Below are 22,056 nucleotides of genomic sequence, written 5' to 3' on the forward strand. Positions count from 1 at the left end.
TGCTTCCGCCTCTCTTCATTGACCTCTCTGGCTGCCCGATGGGGCGCCTGTCCCCACACTCCACTGGGGTTTGAATGGAGTTGATGTGTCCTGCCAGGCCTGGGAGTCTGGACCCAGGTTAGTCTTGGGTGCCTTTGGCGTTTGGGACCTGTCCCGTCATCTGCCTGGCCAAGTCTGAGTCAGGCTCCTGGTGGCCACATGTCAGTGGCCTACAAGTGATTCTGTGCTTACTGGTCAGGCTGTCTCGGGCTGTTGGCACAGGCGTTTCCAGGCACTGTGCCCTCTCGGCCAGGCGCATCCTCTCCCCGCCCCCCAAGTGGCTGCGAGCTGGCGGGTAATGGGCGTGTAATGGCCTCATTTCCATGCCCGGCCTCCAGGAGCGGCGGTAAGTGTTTGATTGCCTTAATTTCCAAACACATCATTATCCCAGCTTTACCAGCGCTTAATAAACACTTTATGAGGATTTTTTTAAAAACATCTTCGGTCCGCATACTTCTCTGAAGTGATAAACTCTAATTAAGTCTAATATTTAAAAATATGGTAATGGTGAGTTGTTTGAATAAGTGGACTGCATTTCTGTAATTTCATTATTACGTAAAACACGCTAATTATTTGGAGCGCGCTTATTACGGAGAGAGAAATCGCCTGCTAATCAAGATGAAATTGCCTTTTCCCCTTATTGTGGAACCACCGTCATCCTTCACCATCAGCCCTGTGGCACCTCCAGGCACCTCGGTGGGGTGGAGGGGGGTTGTGGGGGGCAGGGCTGGAAGAAGGGGTCACTTTGGATTTGAGGCTAAGAGGGCCCTGTCTGGGGGGGAGGGGAGGGAGCTGCAGGAGCCCTGTTGGTGAGGAGAAGGAAATCTGTGTCTGGGGTGGGGGTTTTCCAGTGGGCCAAGGTCACCCTGTCTGTGGGTCCAGGGGACTGTGTGGGCTGTGTCTGGGACAAGGAATGGGAGTTGGGGAATGGCAGAGTATTTCTGTTGGAATAACAATATTATCATTGGATACTGTTGGAATAACACTACCAATACTACTAATAATAACTAACCCAGTCACTGTTTTAAGCACTTCACAAATAAAAACTCATTTCATCTTTTTAACAACCCTTTGAGGGAAGTAGTTGCTATAATTATCATTATTATTCCCATTTTAGAGAAGAATCTGAAACAGAGAGGTTAAATAAAGTACAGTAAGGTGCACGTGTTCACACAGTTGTCCAGTGGTGGAGTTTGGATTCGAACCCAGAATCTAGGGGTACACAGGGGCCCCCTGCTGGCTTAGTCCTGTATTCCCTGCCTTGGCCTCCTGTCTTCTGAGCTCCCATTTGCTGTTGTACCCTGAACTGCACCCAGCCATAGCTTGAGATGCTGCCCCCAGCACCCAGTAGCCAATTTAGCAATAAAAACATAGTATGCTAGTTAAATTAGGGTTTCAGATAAGCAGCGAATAGCTTTTTAGAGTAAGTACGTCCCACGTGGGGCTGGGAAAGAATTTGCTCTGGCAGTCACACTGACCCTTTGTGCTCAGGCATGCTGCGGCCAAGACGTCCTAGCAGAAGGAGGCAGAGACAGGATGAGGTCCTAGAATGTTGACCTGTGCCAGGTTCTTGCCGTCGTCTTTGTCGTGGTTCCTGCTCCTGGCGCTGTTCCCTCCACCCATCTTGTGGGTCCCTGCGCTGTGTGCTCTGGCCCGTCCCTCGCCAGCCCCTGGAGCTCACTTATACAGGGTGTCGCCACGCTGAGCGTTTTAGGCAGGGGACCCCAGGTTGTGTCTGAGTCTTCCTTTAGGCCTCACGGCCTCGTGAGGTCAGCAGCTTGTTACCCTTCTGCTCCGGGTGTCCTCTCAATATGATTTGACTCTTTGATCATTTCATGTTCATTCTCTTTCCTGGCTCTGACAGATCCACGTATGGAAATTGTATATATGATAGAGGGATCATTTCAAAAGTGTGGGGCAGGTGTGGACAGTTCAGTCAGTGGTGATAAGACAGCTGGCTAGCCACTAGGGGAAAAAGCAAGTTAGATCTTCTACTCACCGCATACAAAAATAAATTCCAGGCAGACTAAAAAGTCAAAGCTTTTATAAACAAAGTATTAGATGAAAATATATGATAGTGCTCGCTTCGGCAGCACATATACTAAAATTGGAATGATACAGAGAAGATTAGCATGGCCCCTGCGCAAGGATGACACGCAAATTCGTGAAGCGTTCCATATATTTATAAAGGAAAAAAAAAAGAAAATATATGATAGTTTTCTAGTAACACTGGGATAGGGAAGGCCTGTTTAAGCAAGCTACAATGCCCAAAAGCCATAAAAGAAATGTTGTCCCAAAAAAGTTTAGTTGCCCCATAGAAGTCTCAAGGCTTAATACATCTGAAGCTGAGTTCACCACTGACCTAAACCTGTACTTTCTCCTGTTTGCCTTATTACAGTGAGTAGTACTTAGATCTTAGACTTGTGCCTCCTCCAGCCCTCCTAGTCCCCTCGTTAAGTCTTGCTCATTCTGTTTCCTAAAAATCTCTTGCCTCCATCTGCTTCTCCACATGACCATTATCTCTCCACCTTCATCTCCACCATCACTGGCCTTGTTCTGGGTCACTGTTTCTGACTTGGACCAGAAATACATAGTACAGTCTGCTAGCTGGTGTCTCTGCCTTCTGGTCAGTCCTCCAGGACCCCTCCAGGCCTCAAAAGATAATTCTGAAACTCAAATCGGAGCCTGTCATGCTCCTCAAACCTGTGTCTTCACCATCATTCCTAGAAAAAAGAAATTAAAGCTCCGTAGTTTGGCATTCGGGGCTCTGCAGGGGTTCCTCTAGCCAGCCAGTGCTGACCTGGCTGCTTCCCTGTCTCTTCCTCATCACCCCCACCCACCATCTGCTCATCTTAAATTTGGGGGGACACTCATTTCCCCTTCAAAGTGTGCCTGTGCTGTTCACTATGCCAAGAATACCTCCCCACCTTGCTGGCCAGCCTCCTCTGCATTTTTAATTTCCTCCCAGGAACCCTCTCCTGATCCTTGGACTGAATGAAGTGCCCTTTTTGGTGCCTGCTTTTCTCATAGCATTGTAGGGGCAGTCTCTGAAGTTCCTCGAGGGCAGGGAGCTGCAGGGTCTGAGGCTGTGGCCCAGCATGGGTCTGTGCGCCTGGCACACAGGAGGTGTCGGTGTATTTGCTGAATGAATGAGTGTGTGAATAGATGGCCCTCCAAGAGCTTCCTGGGGCCCCTTCCCTCCTGAGGGTGGCCCTGGCCCAGGCTCTGCATCCTGTCCTCCTTCAGTTCCCAGACAAGGGTACCAGCTGGAGCGTGTCAGCCGCAGGGGGCTGCTCTGTGTGAATTTTCACAGGCTGTCCTGAGCGATCTGAGCCACCCTCCACTAGCAGCTCCCTTGCCAAGCAGGTATTTGACTACCCTTGGGCCCAGCCAGCAAGCTCATCCTGTTAAGTGCTGACCCTACTCACCTTTGAGGGATGTATGCAACTAGCCCCCCCCCCCCATTACAGCCTTGGCAATATAAAAACATTAAGAATTAATTCCAACATTAAAAATGTTAATGCCCCCCAAAAGATGAGGGCAGTCTTGTCACAAGTTGATCCTGCAGGAACATAAAAACACGTTAGTCTTTTAGAATTTGGAAGTGAGGAAGACCTACTCTTAGAAGCCTCCGGTGTGGGCACAAGTCTCCCTGTTCTTGACCCCCCAGAATAGCCTCAGGCTGTTCCCAGTTGCTCAGTGATGGGCCACAGGGTGGGACTGCTAACCCAGGGCTTCGAGCCGACGACTTTCTGGGAGGCTATGTTGTTATCAGGCTCACCCAGAGCTCTATCTGAATTTACTATTAAAAGCCCAGATTTGTGTCTGTGCTGATCAGTGGAGTGCTGACTCTTCGGTCACCTTCCAGGGCTGGAAGCCCAAAACTTCAATAGTACTGACCTGCTGGATGAGCCCAGTCTGGGTCTCTCTTCATTATGATAGACCAGTTGCAACAAGTTAGACTCTGGAATCCCTGGTGGACGAAGTCAGTAGTCAAGGGTTTGTGGCATGAGTGATAAGTGGTTTCACCAAGGCCCCTAAGTCACCAATGCCACAGATTGTACAGTACACACCTCACCACTGGACCATCCTGAAAACTAGCATCCTTGCCTTCCCATCAAGAGAGGAGATATTCCAAACATAAAGCATGTGCAGACATGTGGCGGTTTCACTCGCTGATTCCTCCCGTAACACTCAGGTAGCATCTCTTATCACCCCGGTGAACCTAAGGTTTGGGGAAACTTGGCAGTTGCCGCAGGGCAACAGCCAATGGGCGAAGTTAAGACTAGAAACAGGTCTGACTCCAAAACCTACTTTGTCATTTTCAGAAAACAGTAAGTGGCCCCTTGGTGCTGGAATCCGGGGGTTGAGGGTAGAGCGTGGCAGGGGTGAGACCAGAGAGAGCAGGGATCCGGTTTTGCAGGGCTTTAACCTTGAAGTCTAATGAGTGTGTGGACTTGAGGGCAGGGAAGCCACTGAAGAGATTTAAGGAGAAAAGGACTGTGATCAGATTTGTGTGAGAAAGATCACTCTGGCTGTGAGAGAATGGATTAAAGGGGAGAAAGAGAAGCCGCTGCTGTCGGAGAGCAGGAGATGCTGGGCTCTGGACTGGAAGGTGGTGCCAGAGTGAAGGGAAGAAGATGAGACAGAGGACGACGACAAAGCCTGCAGTTCATGCTGGATTGGACTTGGGGAGAAGGCAGGATGCCAGACTTGGATTTCTTCTGGGACATTTTGGGGTGCCATTCACTGTGATGGAGAACACGGGAGAGTGAAGGAGCTGGGGAGGGGAAACTAGCTCACAGCTGGCCATTTAGAGTTTGTGTGTGGATCTAGATGTTCCCGAGGTGTCTGGATCTGTGGTCTGGAGCTCAGGAGGCATTTTTCAGGAGTAGCTGGAGCTCGGGATGTGGATGAACCCCTCCGGGGTGTAGAGTGAGGAGAGGTCAGGGCTGAGACGGGGGTGCGTGGACCTTCGCCCAGCCCCAGACCAGGCACAGGTGGGAGGTCAGTGCTCGCCCACTGGATGGCTGGTGGCCTGGGGGGAGGGGCTGGGCACATTCACTTGGGCCAGGGGAGGCAGATTGAGCGATTTGTCCAGCAACGAGGGAGGAGCCAGATGAAGTCAATAGAAAACTAATTTTCTTTTCTGCTGGAAGAAATGAGGTGTGTGGCCGCTGGGTAATTGCAGATAACGAGGGGACTTATTCTTAATATGCACAGTGGCCATGGTCCCCAGAGTGTCAGAGACAGGAAGGACTGGAGGTGCCCTGACAAGGCCAGATTTACCTGGGAAGAAAATCACCCTGTCAACCACAGCTCCTGGACCCTATTGTAAGGCCTTTCTGTCCCACTCCCACACCCGCCCTGCCTGCACAGCCGTTCCTGTCCCATTCCCCTTCCCCCGACTGCCTGGCTCCTCCTGTCACAGCCCCCTCCCTCCACCCCCTACCCCCACAGACTCGGCGTACACACTAAGGGAGACAAATGACCGGGCGGCAGCTGAGCGGGGTGCGTGTCCGGCCCATAAACCACAGGGATGGGTCACGTATGGAGTTGCCATGGCCGCCACTACCCACCCATCTGTCTTCGCACTGTTCTGCCTCACACCAGCCTTCATGGCTTCCCAAATGCCTGGGGTCACCTGTCTGTGCCCACATCCACCCCAGCTGGCTACATTCATTTTGAGCTCTGAGAAATAGGACCCTGTGTGACGTGTCTGCCCTGTGCAGGGTCTGCAGAGCTGGGGTCCAGCTGATGGCATAAGGCTTGGCCTGAGCAGACTTGCCCCACACCCACAGTCATCCTCGCTCTGGTCGGTCCCCTTTCCCAGTCTAAGATCCTGGCAAGGAGAGGCTGGGAGCTCACTGGAAGGGGTTGGTCCTTGACAGATGCAGGGCCTCCTGACCCCACCTTGACCTTACCACCCCCCCACACCTGATGGTGACATCGACGTCCAATACTTCTGCAGTCCTAGCATCCATCTTGTAAGGGCTGTGGCAGCTGAGGTCCCGGTTGTGTGAGCACCTATGGGATGTGGGAGGGGGTGGTGAGGGAAGTCCTGGTCCCTGACCATGACACTGAGGCTCCAGGAGCACCTGCGCCTGTGGCTACCCGCATCTGGGGTTTGGGATGGTTTTCACCATGGAGTTTCTCATGGGAATCAATACCGAGGACACTGCCGCCAGGGTCTGACAGGCGCACATGTCTTTAACCTGAGGTACTGCCAGAGTCAGGGTCTGAAGCCTGCCTGGGGAGGAGAGCTTGGGCTGAGCTCCACGGGCTGCCGGCCAGGGCCTGAGAGGACCACAGACCTGGCTCTTCTCTGCTGGCCAGGGCTACACAGAACCCGGCGCCCAGGCAGCTGCTGCTGGAGCATGTGAGCCTGGGGCCCCGACTGGAAGTGCCAAGGCTCGTGCCTTGTCACCAGTGATTATGTCCTGGGCTGCGTCTCCCACACACACGCAAGTGCCGGCAAAGTCACCCTGGCCGTGGGCGTGATGAATGGCCGCACAGTAATGAAATGGAGACATCAAGGCGGGTGGCGGGAAGACGGAGTGTGGCGGACGGGCCGTCCCCACGCGGCGGCAACAAGAAGGATCGCCCAGCGGCCGGGGGCCGTCAAGGGAGAAATTACACATTTACTCTGCCTTTTTCTTACTGCGACGGCGCCCATACATCACCGCTGGGGCCGGGCGGGACACGCCGGCCAATTTCCAGCATGAATTATGGGACTGAGAGGCCCTGAGACCAGGCTTCCTGCCGACCCAACCTGAAGCTGGAGATGCTGCCACCTGGGGATAGGACCCCCCTGGTTTAGAGCCTTTGGCTTCTGAATTCGATCCTGCTTCCCACGATACCCGTTTAGGAGCACCTGTGGGCCCACAGGGGAAGGATCTGGGGCCCACCTAACTGTCTCCTCTCCCTCCTTTTAGATGACTGCAAGAACATTGCCAACATCATGAAGACACTCGCCTATCGAGGCTTTATCTTCAAGCAGACGTCAAAGCCGTTCTGACTGGCCGAGGATGGGATGGGGCAGGACAGGGTAGCTGCTTGGCCCAGCCCAGAACCTTCCTCTCCCTCACCAGAGGGGCAAAGGGGGAGTGGCACAGCTCTGCGTCCAGAGTGTCCCCCAGCCCGCCCCGTGGGCTTCTGCCCTGGGTAAGGCCTGGCTCCTCGGCCCCTCTGGAACAGACACTTTGTGCCCCTGCCCCCACCTCTCCACCTCAGCCCAGTATCAGCCCCTCCCACTGTGGGCCTGGGCTGGGGGACCTCCTCCTCACCGCCTCCTCCCAGTACACAGGCTTCTGCCGGGGCCGCCGAGCCCCCCTGTGCCCCCTCCCATCTGTAGTGCATGGTGTGTGGTGCCCCCAGGGCTCCAGGACAGATCAGGCCCCACCTTGTGTCTGCCCCCATCCCCGCTGTGAACGTGCCACTGAATAAAGTCGGGGAAATGAGGCCCTGGGTGTGTGTGTGTGGACGTGGACCAGGTGGTGCCAGGCCTGATGGCGTCTGGATGTGTGGGGGACAGCACATGCGCCAGGCCGCCCTGTGCTCAAGGCCACCAGTAAGTAGAGCTGGCATCAGTGGAGTACCTGAGACCCTCTCTGCATGCACACAGAGAGGCGGGGACGGACTGAGCACGAGGCTGTCAGAAGCAGCTGGGATGTACAGTCGTTGCTGTGTGCGAACCAACCTGAGTGTACACTTGATCTTGGCCAAAAGGCCAAGGGGCGATTCCAACCTGAGTGTAGAACAACGGGTGTTCCCAGATACAGGAGGTGGGGGAGCTGGTCCGTGGTTAAAGGGCTGCCAAGGGCCTCAGCGCAGGCAAGCCCCAGGGCCACCCCTCCTGGCCACCCTCCCAGCCGGGGGCGTCACAAGTGATGAGAAGGAAAAGGAGGCAGCCCAGTCCAGCTCAGCAGCTCTATTTACACAGCAGCGTCCCACACCCCGCGGGCCTCTCATGGCTTCTTGGCTTTCTTCACAGAAGAGGAGCTGGAGGCCGATTCCCGCCGCTTCCTCTGAGGAGACACGAGGTGCTGAGTCAGTGGCTGGACTCGGGCTTGGTGCATGTGCTTCATACTGAGTCAGGAAGGTGACGCCCACTGGCCACCCACTCATTCTCAGAACCCCTCACAGCGATGACCCCTGTTTCGGGCACTAGAGGGGGCGGGGCCCATGCATGCACGTGCGTGTGCTCACTAGCAGGGCCAGCTGCAGCTCTCCTGGTCAGTCCAGCCTCTTACCGAATTGGGCGTGAGGGGTGCACCGACCACATCGATGATGGCGTCCTTGCTGAGGTCGGAGCCGAGACCAGGTTCAGACGCCGCTGGCTCGGCAGGGGCTGGGGCCGGGCCTGAGGCCGGGGTGGTGGGGCCGCCCAGCACCCCAGCCCGCGCCAGCGCCTCGTGCCGGTGCCGCAGCATCTGCAGTTCATACTCGCAGTTGGCGCAGGCCTGCTTGAGCTCGTAGAGCAGCACGAGGTCGCTCCGCAGCTCATTGAACATGTGCACCAGCTCCTCCGTGGGCGTCGGACTCAGCTCTGCGGGTGGGTAGGAGGCGCAGTGGTGGGAGGCCAGCAGCAAGAACTGCCCCCTACTGCCCAGCCTTCATCCACAACCTCGCCTCGGGGGGGGGCGGGAGTTGGTGGAAGGTCCCTCCTGAGGGGCCCAGCCTCCACACTCACCCACACCCAGCTCCAGCAGCATCTGTTCCAGGGCCTTGATCTTCTTCTGTCCCACAGAGCTGGGCAGCTTCATCTGCAATGACCCAGGCAGCTCAGCTCAAGCGGGACCCTCTCCCGACAAGCAGTTTAGAATGAAAGAGACAAAAGGAACTGAGGGGGTGGGGTGGGGAGGGGAGGGCCGGAAGAGAAGTTAACCCCTAGAGGCAGCTCTGGGTCACAGAAGGAAACAAGCAGTAAGCAGAACAGGCTGAAAGCTGTGAGCTCCTGGCGTCCCCTTGAGATCCTGGTGTGTCCGCCTCCATCTGCTCCAGGCCCCCGGCCTACAGTGTTCAGGCCGTAGAGCCAAGGGCCCAGACACAGTGAAGAAGGTGACTCACGTACCCGCTGGCTCCGCAACGTGACGCCCGCAGACTTGAAGTCTGGGAACTTGATGCCTGCCGTCTCAGGAACAGCCTGAGGAAGAGTAGTTGTGGAGACCAGGGTGTCACGGGGAGAGGGCCCAATGTTAGTCCCAGCCCCCCACCCTAAGCTGGGCTGGCTTAGTCTCCACACCGGCTTCTCAGCCTCCTTTTTCTGGGGGAGCTTCTTCTTGGGGGCCTTGCGTTCCGTGCGCCGCTGCTCGGCAGTGGTGTCTGCCGCTGTGATCAGCTTCTGCAGGTCCTGGCTGCGCTTCTCCCGCTCCTTCTTGCGGGCCTCAATCTTGCGCAGCTCCTGCAGCAGGTACTCCTCCTCCGCCACCTGGGCAAGAGAGGCGCTGAGAGGAGCGTGAAACTCAAGGGGCCACGAGGGGAGACCGGGAGACAGGGGTGCTGGGCTGCCTGTGAGGGACTCGGAGCAGCAGGGGGTCATGAGGGAGGGGAGGGCTAGGGAGAGCAGGGAGGGTGGCTGGTGAGGGGTGGGACTGGATGGGGGCGGGGCGGGGGCGGGAGGGGAGCTGAGGGCGTGGAGGATGGAGGCAGAGGTCAGGGGGTCTCAGGGCCTGGAGAAGAGTCTGTGGGACTCGGGGCTGACCTGCTCTGGGGTCCGGTTATAGAGACGCTCCAGCTGTTCCTTCCGCCGTCGCTCGTGCCCAGCATCAAATACTGGTATCTTGAGGTCTGTGCCTGGCACGGCCCGCACGTTGGCAAGCTTGGCACAGATGTGGTAGTAACGCTCCTTCAAGTCCTCCACAGAACGCTTCTGAGGACAGACACGGAGAGAGAGAGACAAATGTGTGTGAAAAGGAAGGCATGAAGATAGTGGCCTGTCGGGCCTGAGTGTTGGGCACACATGCAAATACACGGCACCAGCTCACCTTGAACTGCTGGTGGTCATACCGGTCATGGATAACGACAAAACGTAGGTCAAAGCGGCGGCTGAGGTCAAAGAGGTGGTCGGTTTCTGCCTTTGTCCAAGCGTCGTCATGAAGGTAGAGCTGGTACTCCTGCTCTGAGTACACAGGCACCTGCACTGTCTACAGGCGTGGGGGGTGGGTGGGGGACAGGGGACATGCCCACGTCACGGCACGTCCTACAGGCTGCAGCCCCATGGCCACAGTCCCTCCTGTTTATTGCCAATCCCTGCGCTGGACAAAAGCAAGTCCTCTGCCTGGGACCCTGCACAGGACCCCTGGAGATGATGTTTCCAGAGCAAGGAAAGAAACTGACAGCTTGACCAAAGGCCCTGGCAGGCTCCAGGACCAACTGCACAAAACACATGCTCCTGACCCCATGGTTAAGGTCAGGGGTCCACGGGTAAGTGTGTCTGTAGAGTCCAAGGGTCAACTTTGGAGTAGGGCAGATGGCTAAGTTCCAGAGAAAGGCCCAGGAGCCCCTAGCAGGGAACACTTGTCTGAAGCACTCCTGCCACCCAGTGGTGACAAGGGGACTTGCAGCTCCCCAAGCTGGCCAAGGTTAAATCCCTATAGAAAAGGCACCTGAATCCTACTCCCAACATAAACCCCCATCCCAACCCCCATGCCCTGTCCCCCAGACCTCCCTCAGGGGAAACAGCACCACTATGGGCTGGGTCTGTCAGTCAGAGACCCCAGGAAGGAGACAGTGCTAGGCTGGACCAGGGAAGTTTCTTCATCAAAGACCACAATGGCTCTCAAAACCCTTATGTCCAGCAGCCTCTTGGACATTTCCTACTGGAGGTCCTACATACATCTCAAACTCAATATGTTCAGGTGATGCATGTTAACTAGATTTACTGGGGTGACCATTTCACAATATATACAAATAGGGGATCATTATGTTCTAAACTGAAGCTAATATATATATATATAGCAGTTATACCTCAATAAAAAAATTTCAGTATGTTCAGTACTGAGCTCACTGTGCTCCCTTAAACTTCTATCTCCTCCAGTCCAGATCTCAATGTTGGCATCACCCAAGCCAGAACCCCAGGAGGCATCTTTAATTCCTACCTTTACCCTTGAACCCCTCCTCTTTCCCAAATCTGTGGCTTTTACCTCCCAATTCTCCACTGCCATGCCCGTGTCCAGACCATCACTACCCCCTTGCCTGGATAGAGATACAGCCTCCCCACTGGTCTCTGCCTCCATTTAATCCTCTTCCGGGCAATTCGCCATCTGCAGCCAAGATGAGACCTCTCTGACACTGCTAAAGGGCAGCCTTTGGACCAGTGCTGCTGCAAACCTGGTCTACAGTAAGTACAGAAATGAGAGTAAGCGTTTAGAAAGCTTTACAACAATTTTACAGCATCATATGCTGCTAAATAACTTAGAAGAAACAGACTGATATTTTGTCTTGTCTTATAATTTTACTATCTTTAGTAGTCTCTGATGAATTGGGAAATTTTTAAAAATGTCCTTTATCACAGATAATTTGAAAAGCACTGTTCTAGCATATGTAACTGATGTTACCCAACCATCCTTTATGAAACCCCTCAAAGGCTCCCTGATACTTTTAAAGTGCCTTCTAGATAATTTTCAAACTTGCCAAGAGCAAGGGTTGTCTGGACCACTTCCTACCTTCTGGGTTCAGGACAGGACCTGCACACTGTAGGTATCAATGAATACTTACTGACTCAATCAGTGACCACATGGTGAGTGACCTGGCCTCCCTCTGCAGCCACTGTCCTTCATGGACCCTAAGTTCCAGCCTAGCGACTAGCAGTTACTGGAATATACCAGGCTCTCCCCCTCAGCTTTTGTTATTCTTGCCTGAAATGCCTTCTCACTTCCACATTCCTTCTACCTAGATAACTTCTCATCTTTCTGATCTCTCTGCAGTTGGTTAAGTATCCCTCCTATGCATTTTAATTCCATTTAATTAAAAAAATATACTCAGGAATAGTGTAGCTGGTCCTGTTCTCAAGAAGCTCATGATCAGGGAACTCGCTGGTGGTCCAAAGGCTAGGAGTTGGCACTTTCACTGCTGGGGCCCAGGTTTGAATCCTGGTTGGGGAACTAAGATCCCGCAAGCCACATGGCACAGCCATAAAAATAAAAAGAAGTTCACAGTCAAGCAAGAGAGATCAGCAGATATTTATTAATATCATGGGCCTGCTAGACCTATGCTAGGGACACAATGCTGAGTAAGATGGGCCTTACCTTCTCAGAGCTCACAGTCCAGCTGCAAAACTAATTTAGTACAGTGAGGCAAAACTGATGACAAAGGTATGCCTACGATGTAATGAGTGACACCTGATTCAGCCTGGGACAAGGTTGACAGGGAAGAGATAAATGAAGCCTGGTTCAGCCCTAAGGTTAAGTATAATAGCAGTGAACTGGTGAGGGAATGCAGTAAAGAGAATCCTAAGCAGGGGGACCACGTAAACAGTGATGAGAGAGAAATGCCCTGAAGCATCAGGACACATTAAGGGAACAAGAAAAGGGCAAGACAGGGAAAGGCCTGAGAGAGCCTGGAGAGTCAGCAGAGGTGAGCTGCTGCAGGCCTATGCGCCCACTAAGGAGTCTGGAATTCATCCTGTGGGTGATGGGAGCCAGAAAGGTTAGTTTTAAAGAGAGGAGTGAGATGGTCATGATTCTCTTCTACAAAGACCACCCTGGCAACAGTGAAGACAGGGGGTGAAATATGAGCTTGGGAGACCAACTAGCAGGTTTAAGAAATAACCCAGGTAGGAAGTGAAGAGGCCTGAAATAAAGCAGCAGTGGCAGAAGGTAAAGAAAAGGGCAAAGACTTGAGAGGCTTTAAACATCACAGGTTGTGACAACTGGCCATAAGGGGTGAGGGAAGATGCTGTCACAGGTAACTCCTGTGTTGCTGGCTTGAGCAAGAAATCGGCTGGAGAGCCACAGACTGAAAGCGTGACCCCAGGAATGAGCAGCATTGACGGGAAGATGGTTAGTTTAGTTTACTTCAGCTTCATTCTCCACCCATAATCACCACAATCTTTCTAAAACTCAAATCTGATCTTGACACCATTCTACTTAAAATGGCTCCCCAAAGACATCAGCGCAAAGCCCATTCCTGAGCCTGGTTGCCAAGCCCTGCCTGACCCAGCCCTGCTAGCCTCTCAGGCCTCTTCTCCCACCATGTTCTGTCCTGGACTTCAGGCTTCATCAACAGGGAAATTCCCACAGCATCCCATACACATGACTGGTTTTTATTTATGTCTTTGCTCACGATGACTCCTCCGCCTGAACAAGTGACTGTACTCCTTTCCTACTATTACCTGGTGATATCCTTTAAGAGTCAATTCAATACTTCAGGACCCAGAATTCCACGCCTGGGCAGATATCTGGAGAAAACTCTAATTTCAAAGATACATGCACCCCTATGTTCACAGCAGCACTATTCACAATAGCCAAGACATGGAAGCAACATAAATGCCCACTGACAGTGAACAGATAAAGAAAACTGGTATATATACACAATGGAATACTGCTCAGCTGTATAAAAAAATGAAATAATGCCATTTGCAGCAACCCAGATGCAACTAGAGAAGTCAGACAGAGAAAGACAAATATCATATGATATCACTTATATGTGGAATCCAAATATGATACACATGAACTTATTTACAAAACAGAAATAGACTCACATACACAGGAAACACATTTATGGTTCCCAAATGGGGATGGGGGCGGAATACATTAGGAATTTGGGATTAGCAGATACAAACTACCATATATAAAACAGATAAAAAAGGTCCTACTGCATAACACAGGGAACTATATTCAATTAACTTGTAATAACCTAAAACGGAAAAGAATAATTTTCTATATATATCTATATATATACACACACACATATATAGTTTAGTTGCTAAGTCATATCCAACTCTTGCAACCCCATGGACTGTAGCCCACCAGGCTCCTCTGTGCATGGAATTTCTCAGGCAAGAATACTGGAATGGGTTGCCATTTCCTTCTCCAGGGTATCTTCCCAGGCCAGGGATCGAACCTGCATCTCCTGCACTGGCAGGTGGATTCTTTACCACTGAGCCACAAGGGAAGTCCTGGCATGGAGTAGTATTTACAAAATACAAAATGAACATTCTTTTGTCTTCACCTTGAATTGTCTCATTAACCTTTCCTCCCCCACTTCAAACCTCTTACCTCTTGGATATCCCTTTTCACTCTTACATCTCCAGCCTCTCCCTCCACTGGACCTGAGGGCCCTAAGATGGTGGTGAGGTGGAGAAAAAACAATTTGGGGGTGTGGGAGAGAATGATGGGTCACACCTGGACATGCTGAGTCTGAGAAGCCTGTGAGCCATTCAGGGGAACGTGTCCAGGTGCAAGTGGATGTACTGGCTGAGGGGAAAGAAGTCAGGGCTTGGGAGTCCAGCTATAAGCCCCTTGGGCTATCAGGCTCAAAGATTAGGCTGCTCCAAGCTGCAGGGACTGGGGTCCATATTGTGCAGTGGCTTAAACAATGGCCTAGAGAATCTTAGCCTAGCCCAGCTCTGTTTCTCACTGGTTGGGTGAGTCTGGGTAGGGTCCTGCTCCATCTGAGCCTCAGTCATCTAAACCAGAGATAAATCAGTGTGGACTAGGGTGCCGGTACAGAGAATGAAGGAGATAGGCAGATGTCATTTATTACAGAAACCATAAGCAGGCCTCATGATGAGATGTATCACTGAGGTCTAGCTCAAATCCCAGCTTCTCAGAGAGGCCCTCCCTGACCACCCTAACTAAATTAGGCCTCCCCTACATCTACAAGTTCACTCTTTATCTCATTTCATATCCTGGTTTCATTTTATTGATTGCTCCTATCTGACAGAATCCAACTTATTTTTTTCCACATTTGTTGTATGTCTTCCCTAGTTTCTTTGTCCTGTTGTTGATTGAAATAATACGAGTGCTAAAGGAGGAGGATTAGTTAAGGATGAGTACCAAATTTCTGGTTTGGGTAACTGGGTGGATGGTGGTGTCATTCACTGATGCGGGGAACAGGTTTAGGGGTGGGCAACAGAGGGAAGATAGGAAGTTCTGCTCACGGGAATCCACTTGATCTGAAGTGCCTGTGGGGCCTTTAGGGAGAGAGGTAAGCAAATGACTGGATATATGGGAACTGCTGCTCTGGACTGGAGATATTAAGCTGGGGTTAGTAACATACAGAGGGTAACTGAGGTCATGTTGTAAATGAGACACACTAGGGAGAAAGTAGAGAGTGAGCAGAGTAGAGCACCTAGGACATAGCTCTGAAGAATAGCAACAATTGAAAGGCCAAGGCAGCACATCAAAAATCAGAGCAGGGCTAGGAGAGGATAGGGTCCCATGGGCAGAGAAGACCCTGCAGGCATGTGTCCCAAGGACTGAGTGAGCAAACATGGTCAAGACCTGGTCTGAGAGTGCCTCTGGAGACAACCAGGAGACTGGAGAGCTCAGGCATGTGGCTCAGAGTAGGTGGGCACACCCTTGGCCTATGTCCCCACAGTGGTGGCTCACCTTATTGAACCTGGCGAAGGGGTAGTCCTTGCCCTCCTCTGCTGCCCTTCGCCAGTGGAAGAACATGGCTCCATCCTTGCGGGCTGGGTTGGTGAATGGCATCCACTTCCAGGGCCGCACCTTCTTGGAGCCCAACTTGGCCTTCACTGTGCGGTAGCCTTGACCAGTGTCACTGGGTAGCAGCGGGGGTGCATCCCTGGGAGCAGGGTTTAAGGAGGTGAGAGATTATAGAGTCAGAAGGTGTGAAGAGAGCCTTTAAACCCAGACTGCTGATCTACCCTAGAGCAAGGAAGTCATGTCCTGGAGTGAGACACCCAAGCTCCTGCATCCTACCAGGCAAGCAAGAGCCCTGGGTGGGGAGGAAACTGGCCAGGAAAATCAGGAGTTAGGGACAGGCAGGTTGGTCAGGGGCCTAAGCCTGGGGCCCTGGGGTTCTAATACTTGCTTCTTGTCAGAGTAGAGCAGTGCATAGACCTCCCGGTGCATGCCCTCGGGCCTCTTGAAGGTCAGTGTCTCCGAGGACTTCTTGGACTTTTTCTGGGGAGGGAAACCACAGGAGAGGAACCACAGCCTAGACTCCCTTTCCTGAAAATTCTTTAGCCCAGCTCAATCCCTGAACAAACCAGCACCTACAGGTACAGCGACACACATTCACACTATGATACATCATGACACACTCTGAAAGTACAGAAACTGACTCGAGGGGCACCTGGGTCTGAGCGGGTCATTCCCCACCACACCTCTAACCTGTCAGAGAAGATACTTTTCCAGTATCTCAGCACGGTCACCCTGACTTGATGCCCCTCCCCCCAATATCCCACACAAGCGTCACACTCTCCAGGTCCTCTCCTACACGTGTCACACCTTCTTGGTTCCCACCACTTTCTACGGGTGTCCCCCTCCTCCGTCCCACCTCACCAAGGTGACACATGCTCTCTATCCCGTTGTGTCACATCTTTTACCGCCCGTCTCACTCCAGTGTGGCACCCATCTTCTGTTGTCACTCCCCCTCACCACTTCACTCCCGCTACTCAACTCCCAGGCACCACTGCTACCTTGTCCGGATTGATAATGTCCTTCTTGCTGATGGTCCCAGAGGCTGCATCTCCCTCTGGACCCCCGAGTTCTAGAATGTCCCGGACATCCGCGCCTGTAGCCATCGCGCCCAAAGGATGGGGGAGCGCCCCGAGGTCAAGGGTCAGTGCCTGAAGAGGGACCAGGCTCAGATCAGGAGGCGGAGCCACTTCAGCCCCAAGTGGGGGCGGGGTGAGGAGGCGGGCCGCGAGGACGACAGTGGCCCAGGGTCAGGTCGGGACCCCGCCAGTGTCCCGTCACCTGAGTCTCCCCAACGGCCCCAGCTGTCTCCTAAGTCTCAGAGCCGCCACAGCTAGGGTTCCCGGCTGTGGCCCAGCGGCTCCACTATCTCCTTAAAGCCGCGGACAGACACTTCCGGTCGTGCGAGCTAGAAACGTGGCCGACAGGAACGCTTCCGGTCTGTGCTAAGCGGAAAGCAAGCCGGCTGGCAACCCAGTATGAAAACTACTGGCCGCTCAGAGCCTGTAATCCACCTTGTCTCCCAGGAGCTCGCCGGTTTCTTGGACTGCCTGGGGTTCTGGCATTTTCCCTCTGCGTTGGCATTTCTCTCTGCGTTGCGCCATCGCACAATGAAAAGGGAGTGCACAGCTTTGTGACCTTGGAAGTCGCTTAATTTCTCTGCACTCGTTTCTTCAAAGTGAAAACTGTCATGGTACCTGCGTAGAGGAAGTGCCAATAATCCATGTAAAACATTAACACGGTGCCTTTCTCCATTAAATGAATTAGTGGTGTTAATTGCCTCTGTTCATTAAGTGCTAAGTACGTGCCAGACATTGTGCTGAGCGTTGAAGAGATCAACCAGACAAGGCAGAGCTTGCCAGGGGGGCTCCCAAGATGGTGTGAGGTGTGGACCCTCGCTTGTACCTCCTCTGATGGGGTTGTCTGTGGATCGGGGTCCGTGGGAAGTTACTGGAGCCTAGCTTTCTGAAACTTCACTTGTCTGGGAGCTAGCTGCATTAGTGTTGGTTCCAAAGAGGTCCAAGAGCACAGCCCCAAGCAGGTAGCAACTGGAAGAAGTATCCCACAAGGGAAGAAACTTGCTGATCTTCCTGGAGAGAGACAGAGAGAATTCAAGAGCAGAAGGTCCTGAGGAAGGGCAGAAGGGACAGGGGGAGCAGCTCCTAACTTCAGCCTCTGCAAAATAGCCTGCAGACATGGAGGACTCTGGGCATTGGGCATGGGAGATGGAGTGGAGCTTGTAAGGCAGGGGTCCCCAACCGCCAGGATCTAATGCCTGATGATCTGAGTTGGAGCTGATGTAATAATAATAGAAATAAAGTGCATAATACATGTAATGTGTTTGAAGCATCCCAAAATCACCCCCCCACCCCAATCAGTGCAAAAATTGTCTTCCATGAAACTGGTCCCTGGTGCAAAAATGGTTGGGGGCCGCTGTTGTAAGGTATTAAGGAGACCAGACCCCAAGCCAGGGGTTTGTCAAAAATCTAGGAGGAGCAGACAGCCCACACAAGTCAGCTATCAATGTTGTATCCTGTTCTGACTTAGGTAGGGGGAGGGGGAGGCTGCTGCTGCAGCCACAAACCTAGCTAGATCCCAAAAGTTTGGAGAATTGGCCCTAGAGGTACAAACCTTGCCCTGCTTCTGAGGCCTAATTCCTGGGTGAATGCTCTGAGCTGTAATCAGTTTCCAGGGGAAGCCAGGGTCTTGCAGCAGCAAATGCCCACAGGTAAAGGAACCGTCCTTGGAGCCAGAAATGGACAAAGCAGTGGGAAAGGGTCCTGCACCTCAGCCTCAAACACTTGATTCTGCTTGTAGTTAGTGTTGCTTGATTATTTGTTTAAGATATATCTCTCCTGATAGAATAATTTCTGTGAGGACAAGGATGTGGTACACCAATGTGTGTATGTGTTAGGCATTATTCTAGGCTTTGGGAATGCAGTGGGTGAATGAGATACAAATATTTCCCAGTGGGGCTCATATCTAGCATATGAACAATAAAATATATAGTGTAAGTTTTGTGGGACAAGAGCTATGAAAAAAATTAAATAGGGTAATAGGATAGGGGACTAAACATAGTGTGGTCAGGAAAAGTTTCTCGGGGAGCTGAAATCTGAGCTGAGGTTTAAATGATGGAAATAGCCACAAAATACCTGGAGAAAGAGTGTTTCAGACGTGAGGAATAAGTGCAAAGTCCCTAAAATGGAAGGAACACTGTATGTTGAAAGGACATAAAGAAAAGAGGCTGCTGTGGCGGCCGTTGGGTAAGGAGGGGAAGAATAGGAAGACTTAAGATCAGAGGTACGCACTAGGGGCCACAGTGAGGAGTTTGGATTTTACCCTAAGAGTAATCATTTGTCTTTCTGTCTTGGACATGGCCTGGTTTCTTCCCTTTTCTTGGAGTGCCGCCTTAGCTGCTGTCATTAGGAAATCCCTCAGAATGGCTCTCTTTCTTTCCTTCTCTCCCTTCTCTCTCTCTCCTCCACTCCTCCCCCTCCTCCCCGTCCTCCCCTCTCCTCACCAAGACTATGCACTCCTTAAGTGTGGCACTGGGTTTTCTCATTCTCTGGGCTCTCCCAGCAAGTGGTCATGTGCCCTATTTTCAGGGGCATCTTAGAAACTGTGGGGAAGGGAAGGTGGTGTGTGCGTGCTGTGATCAAGACCTGGAGACACTCCATCTGCCCTGGTCTTGCTTGGGTGAATTATGAAGGACTTTTTCCAACTAATAGGACAAATTTCCCACGTTTTGAAATGGGCAAAGAACATGATTAGGAAATTCACACAAGTGCAACAGCCAATAACCATACAGAAAAGCATTCCACCTTACTGGAATTCAGAGTTGAAAAACTGAGAGCTATCATGAAAAAATCATTTTATGCCTATCAAATAGCTAAAACTTGAACATAATTGTGATACCTATTTTTGACAAGGGTGTGGATGAAATAGGCACCATATTTCTATATACTGTTGGTGGAAATGTACATTGACTTGATTTTATTCATTAGTTTATTCAACAAATAATTGTTTAGTATTTAACTGTAAAGTGAAAGTGAAAGTGTTAGTCACTCAGTAATGTCCAACTCTTTGCGACCCTGTGGACTGTATAGCCTGCCAGGCTCCTCTGTCCATGGAATTCTTCAGGCAAGAATACTGAACTAGGTATCCATTCCCTTTTCCAGGGGATCTTCCTGGCCCAGGGATTGAACCCGGGTCTCCCACACTGCAGGCAGATGTTTTACCTTCTGAGCCACCAGGGAAGTCATTTAGTTAGGCCATTACATGCCAGGCCCTGTGCCTTAAAGGTTCCAGCCGTCCAGAAGGAAAATGCGATTACTGCCTTCAGCTGTAACATTAAGAACTGTGCACTTCATCACGTGAATATTGTACCTAAATATAAAGAACCAAGTAGATGGGAACTGGAGCTGCCTGTGATGCCTGGAGCTCAAGACGACTGCCTCTCCAAAGCATCCTGTGCCCCTGGGGCAAAAGCCAGTGGGGAGCGGGATTGACAAAGTCCAGGGCAAGGAGCTGGAGTACAGGGGTCTCGGCAAGGCCTGTGTGGTCCCCCTCCAGTTCTAGGAGCTGAAGGAAGATGAAAACCTCTCTGCGATGGCTGGAGGGCACATGTGGCCCAAACACGGAGCAGTCCCAGGACAGTGTGTGTGTGTGTGGCGGGGGCGGGGTGGGGGGGGGAGGGCGGAGAGGTGGGGAGAGGTGGGTAGGGCAGGCAAAGTGGAGGGTGGCTCCCTCCTCCCAGGGCGGAGGCTCCTGGGATGTTCTCGGGAGCCCTGCCCCTGTCCCCACCCCCAGAAGTCCCCAGAATTTGCAGTAGATGGAAGAAGTTTCCAACATTCTCCACAAAGGAAAAGATTTCTGTTTTCACACTCACCTCCCATAGATTCCAGGATTTGTGGGAGGTCTCTCTCTGTACCATTTCAGCTTTTTTAAAATTCTAGCTCTTGCAGGCATCTCCCTTTTCCTTCCCCTGCCAGTTACATGTCGTCAATTATCAGCTTTCCTAGGCGGACTCCTGTGGTCTATTTTATGTTATTGGGCTTTTTAAATTTTTTGGCAGAACAGTCTCCTCAGTTGCCAGAACACTAAGAAATACATTTCTTTTAAGTCACTCTGTCTATAGTTATTTCTGTTATAGCAGCTCAAGCTAAGACATCTTTCTTTTTCCTTTTTCTTTTAAACATGTGTATTTTTTTATTTGGTGAGCCAGTCCTTCCAAAATCTGGAGTCTCTTACAAACTTCCATGTGAGATAATTCTTTTGCTTGTCTACACTAAATAAATAAATAAAAATTAAAGTAAGAAACAAGAGACCACACCTTGTACCACTCACCTCAAAGAGTTAGAAAGCTTGGTGGCTCTCTTGGGTTTGGAGACCATGTGTACTATATTTGAGCATGCTGCTCTGACTCATTTATCAGTAACCTGTAGGTTTAGAGAAGAGCCTGGCTCCAAAAGATAGGCCTAGGTTGCAGTGCAAGCTCTGTTACTAGTTGGGCCTGATTATCCAACAGATCTGATGTTTTGGATGTATTTGTAACAGAAATCTTACTTAATACCTTCAGGCAATTCCAATTGGGGAATCACAGCATGGGCACCCAGGATTCTGAAGCAAGGCTCTGATCCCACCCACAAACCACTGGCCACTACTTGAGAAGTTTTTGGCTTACAACGACTGTTGTAGAAACTAAACTCTTGTCTGTGAGATGCCATGAAACCACCCAATGAGAACTGAGAATTGTTTGATCCATTGGACCGTAACGCTGGGGATGCCAGTCAGCATTCCATGATAAAATGTAAGGGATACATAGACCTTTCTTATTTTCAATCACAAATACTTAGAGCTATAAATTTTACCCTGCATCCTGCTAATCATTTTATGTTTTCATTATCATTCTAACTTCCCTTGTGATTACTTCTTTGATCCATGGATTGTTTAGAACTATGTTGCTTAATTTCCAAAATTTGAGAGTTTTCTGGGTAGCTTATGATTATTGATATCTAATTTAATTCCATTGTGGTCAAAGAACATATTCTATATGATATCAAAGCTTTCAAATTTATTGAGACTTGTTTTATGGCTCAGCATATGGTCCACTAGTGTGTACAATGTTTGAAAAGAATATGTTTCCTGCAGTTGTAGTATACAGTTTTATAAATTTCCATTAGCACAAGATATTTGATGATATTGTTCACATAATCTATGTCTTTCTTGATATTTTAATGTCTGTTAGTCTATTGCTGAGGGTTTCTTTTCATCTCCAACTATGATTGTGGAACTGTGTATTTCATCTTTTAGTTCTGTCAATTTTTGTTCCACGTATTTTGAAGCTCTGTCATTAGGTTATAATCTCTGTTGTCACAAATTTATAATCCTTATATCTTCCTGGTGAATT

General features: G+C 51.1%; 2 protein-coding genes and 1 non-coding gene across 13 annotated transcripts in view; 2 read left to right on the top strand and 1 right to left on the bottom strand.

Moving 5' to 3' along the window:
- The window catches only part of ERI3 (ERI1 exoribonuclease family member 3), a 128,328-nt gene extending 120,828 nt beyond the window's left edge, over window positions 1–7,500 (top strand). For all 9 annotated transcript variants that reach the window (XM_043461556.1, XM_043461560.1, XM_043461552.1 and 6 more), the window contains one exon: window positions 6,975–7,500. In XM_043461556.1, coding sequence (XP_043317491.1) covers window positions 6,975–7,057 — 83 coding nt within the window. In that variant the 3' untranslated portion in view covers window positions 7,058–7,500. The remainder of the gene's footprint in view (window positions 1–6,974) is intronic.
- LOC122437427 lies at window positions 2,117–2,223 on the top strand. Its single transcript, XR_006268255.1, has one exon. It is a non-coding gene; the product is annotated as a U6 spliceosomal RNA (small nuclear RNA).
- Window positions 7,501–7,954: 454 nt separating the features above from the next.
- DMAP1 (DNA methyltransferase 1 associated protein 1) lies at window positions 7,955–17,070 on the bottom strand. Of its 3 annotated transcripts, XM_043461550.1 has the most exons (11): window positions 16,929–17,070; window positions 16,649–16,798; window positions 16,039–16,130; window positions 15,594–15,789; window positions 10,026–10,184; window positions 9,743–9,910; window positions 9,284–9,469; window positions 9,113–9,184; window positions 8,732–8,804; window positions 8,292–8,587; window positions 7,955–8,066 (listed from the first exon to the last, which is right to left on the bottom strand). In XM_043461550.1, the coding sequence occupies exons 2-11, from the start codon at window positions 16,751–16,753 to the stop codon at window positions 8,007–8,009; spliced, it is 1,407 nt and encodes a 468-aa protein (XP_043317485.1). In that variant the 5' UTR covers window positions 16,754–16,798; window positions 16,929–17,070; the 3' UTR covers window positions 7,955–8,006. The 3 variants fall into 3 exon arrangements, with proteins under 3 accessions (XP_043317485.1, XP_043317486.1, XP_043317484.1); XM_043461551.1 differs by lacking the exon at window positions 16,039–16,130; XM_043461549.1 differs by having other exon boundaries at window positions 16,649–17,048.
- Window positions 17,071–22,056: the final 4,986 nt, after the last annotated feature.

The sequence above is a fragment of the Cervus canadensis genome, chromosome 2, assembly GCF_019320065.1.
Source record: "Cervus canadensis isolate Bull #8, Minnesota chromosome 2, ASM1932006v1, whole genome shotgun sequence".
NCBI classification, from domain to species: domain Eukaryota; kingdom Metazoa; phylum Chordata; class Mammalia; order Artiodactyla; family Cervidae; genus Cervus; species Cervus canadensis.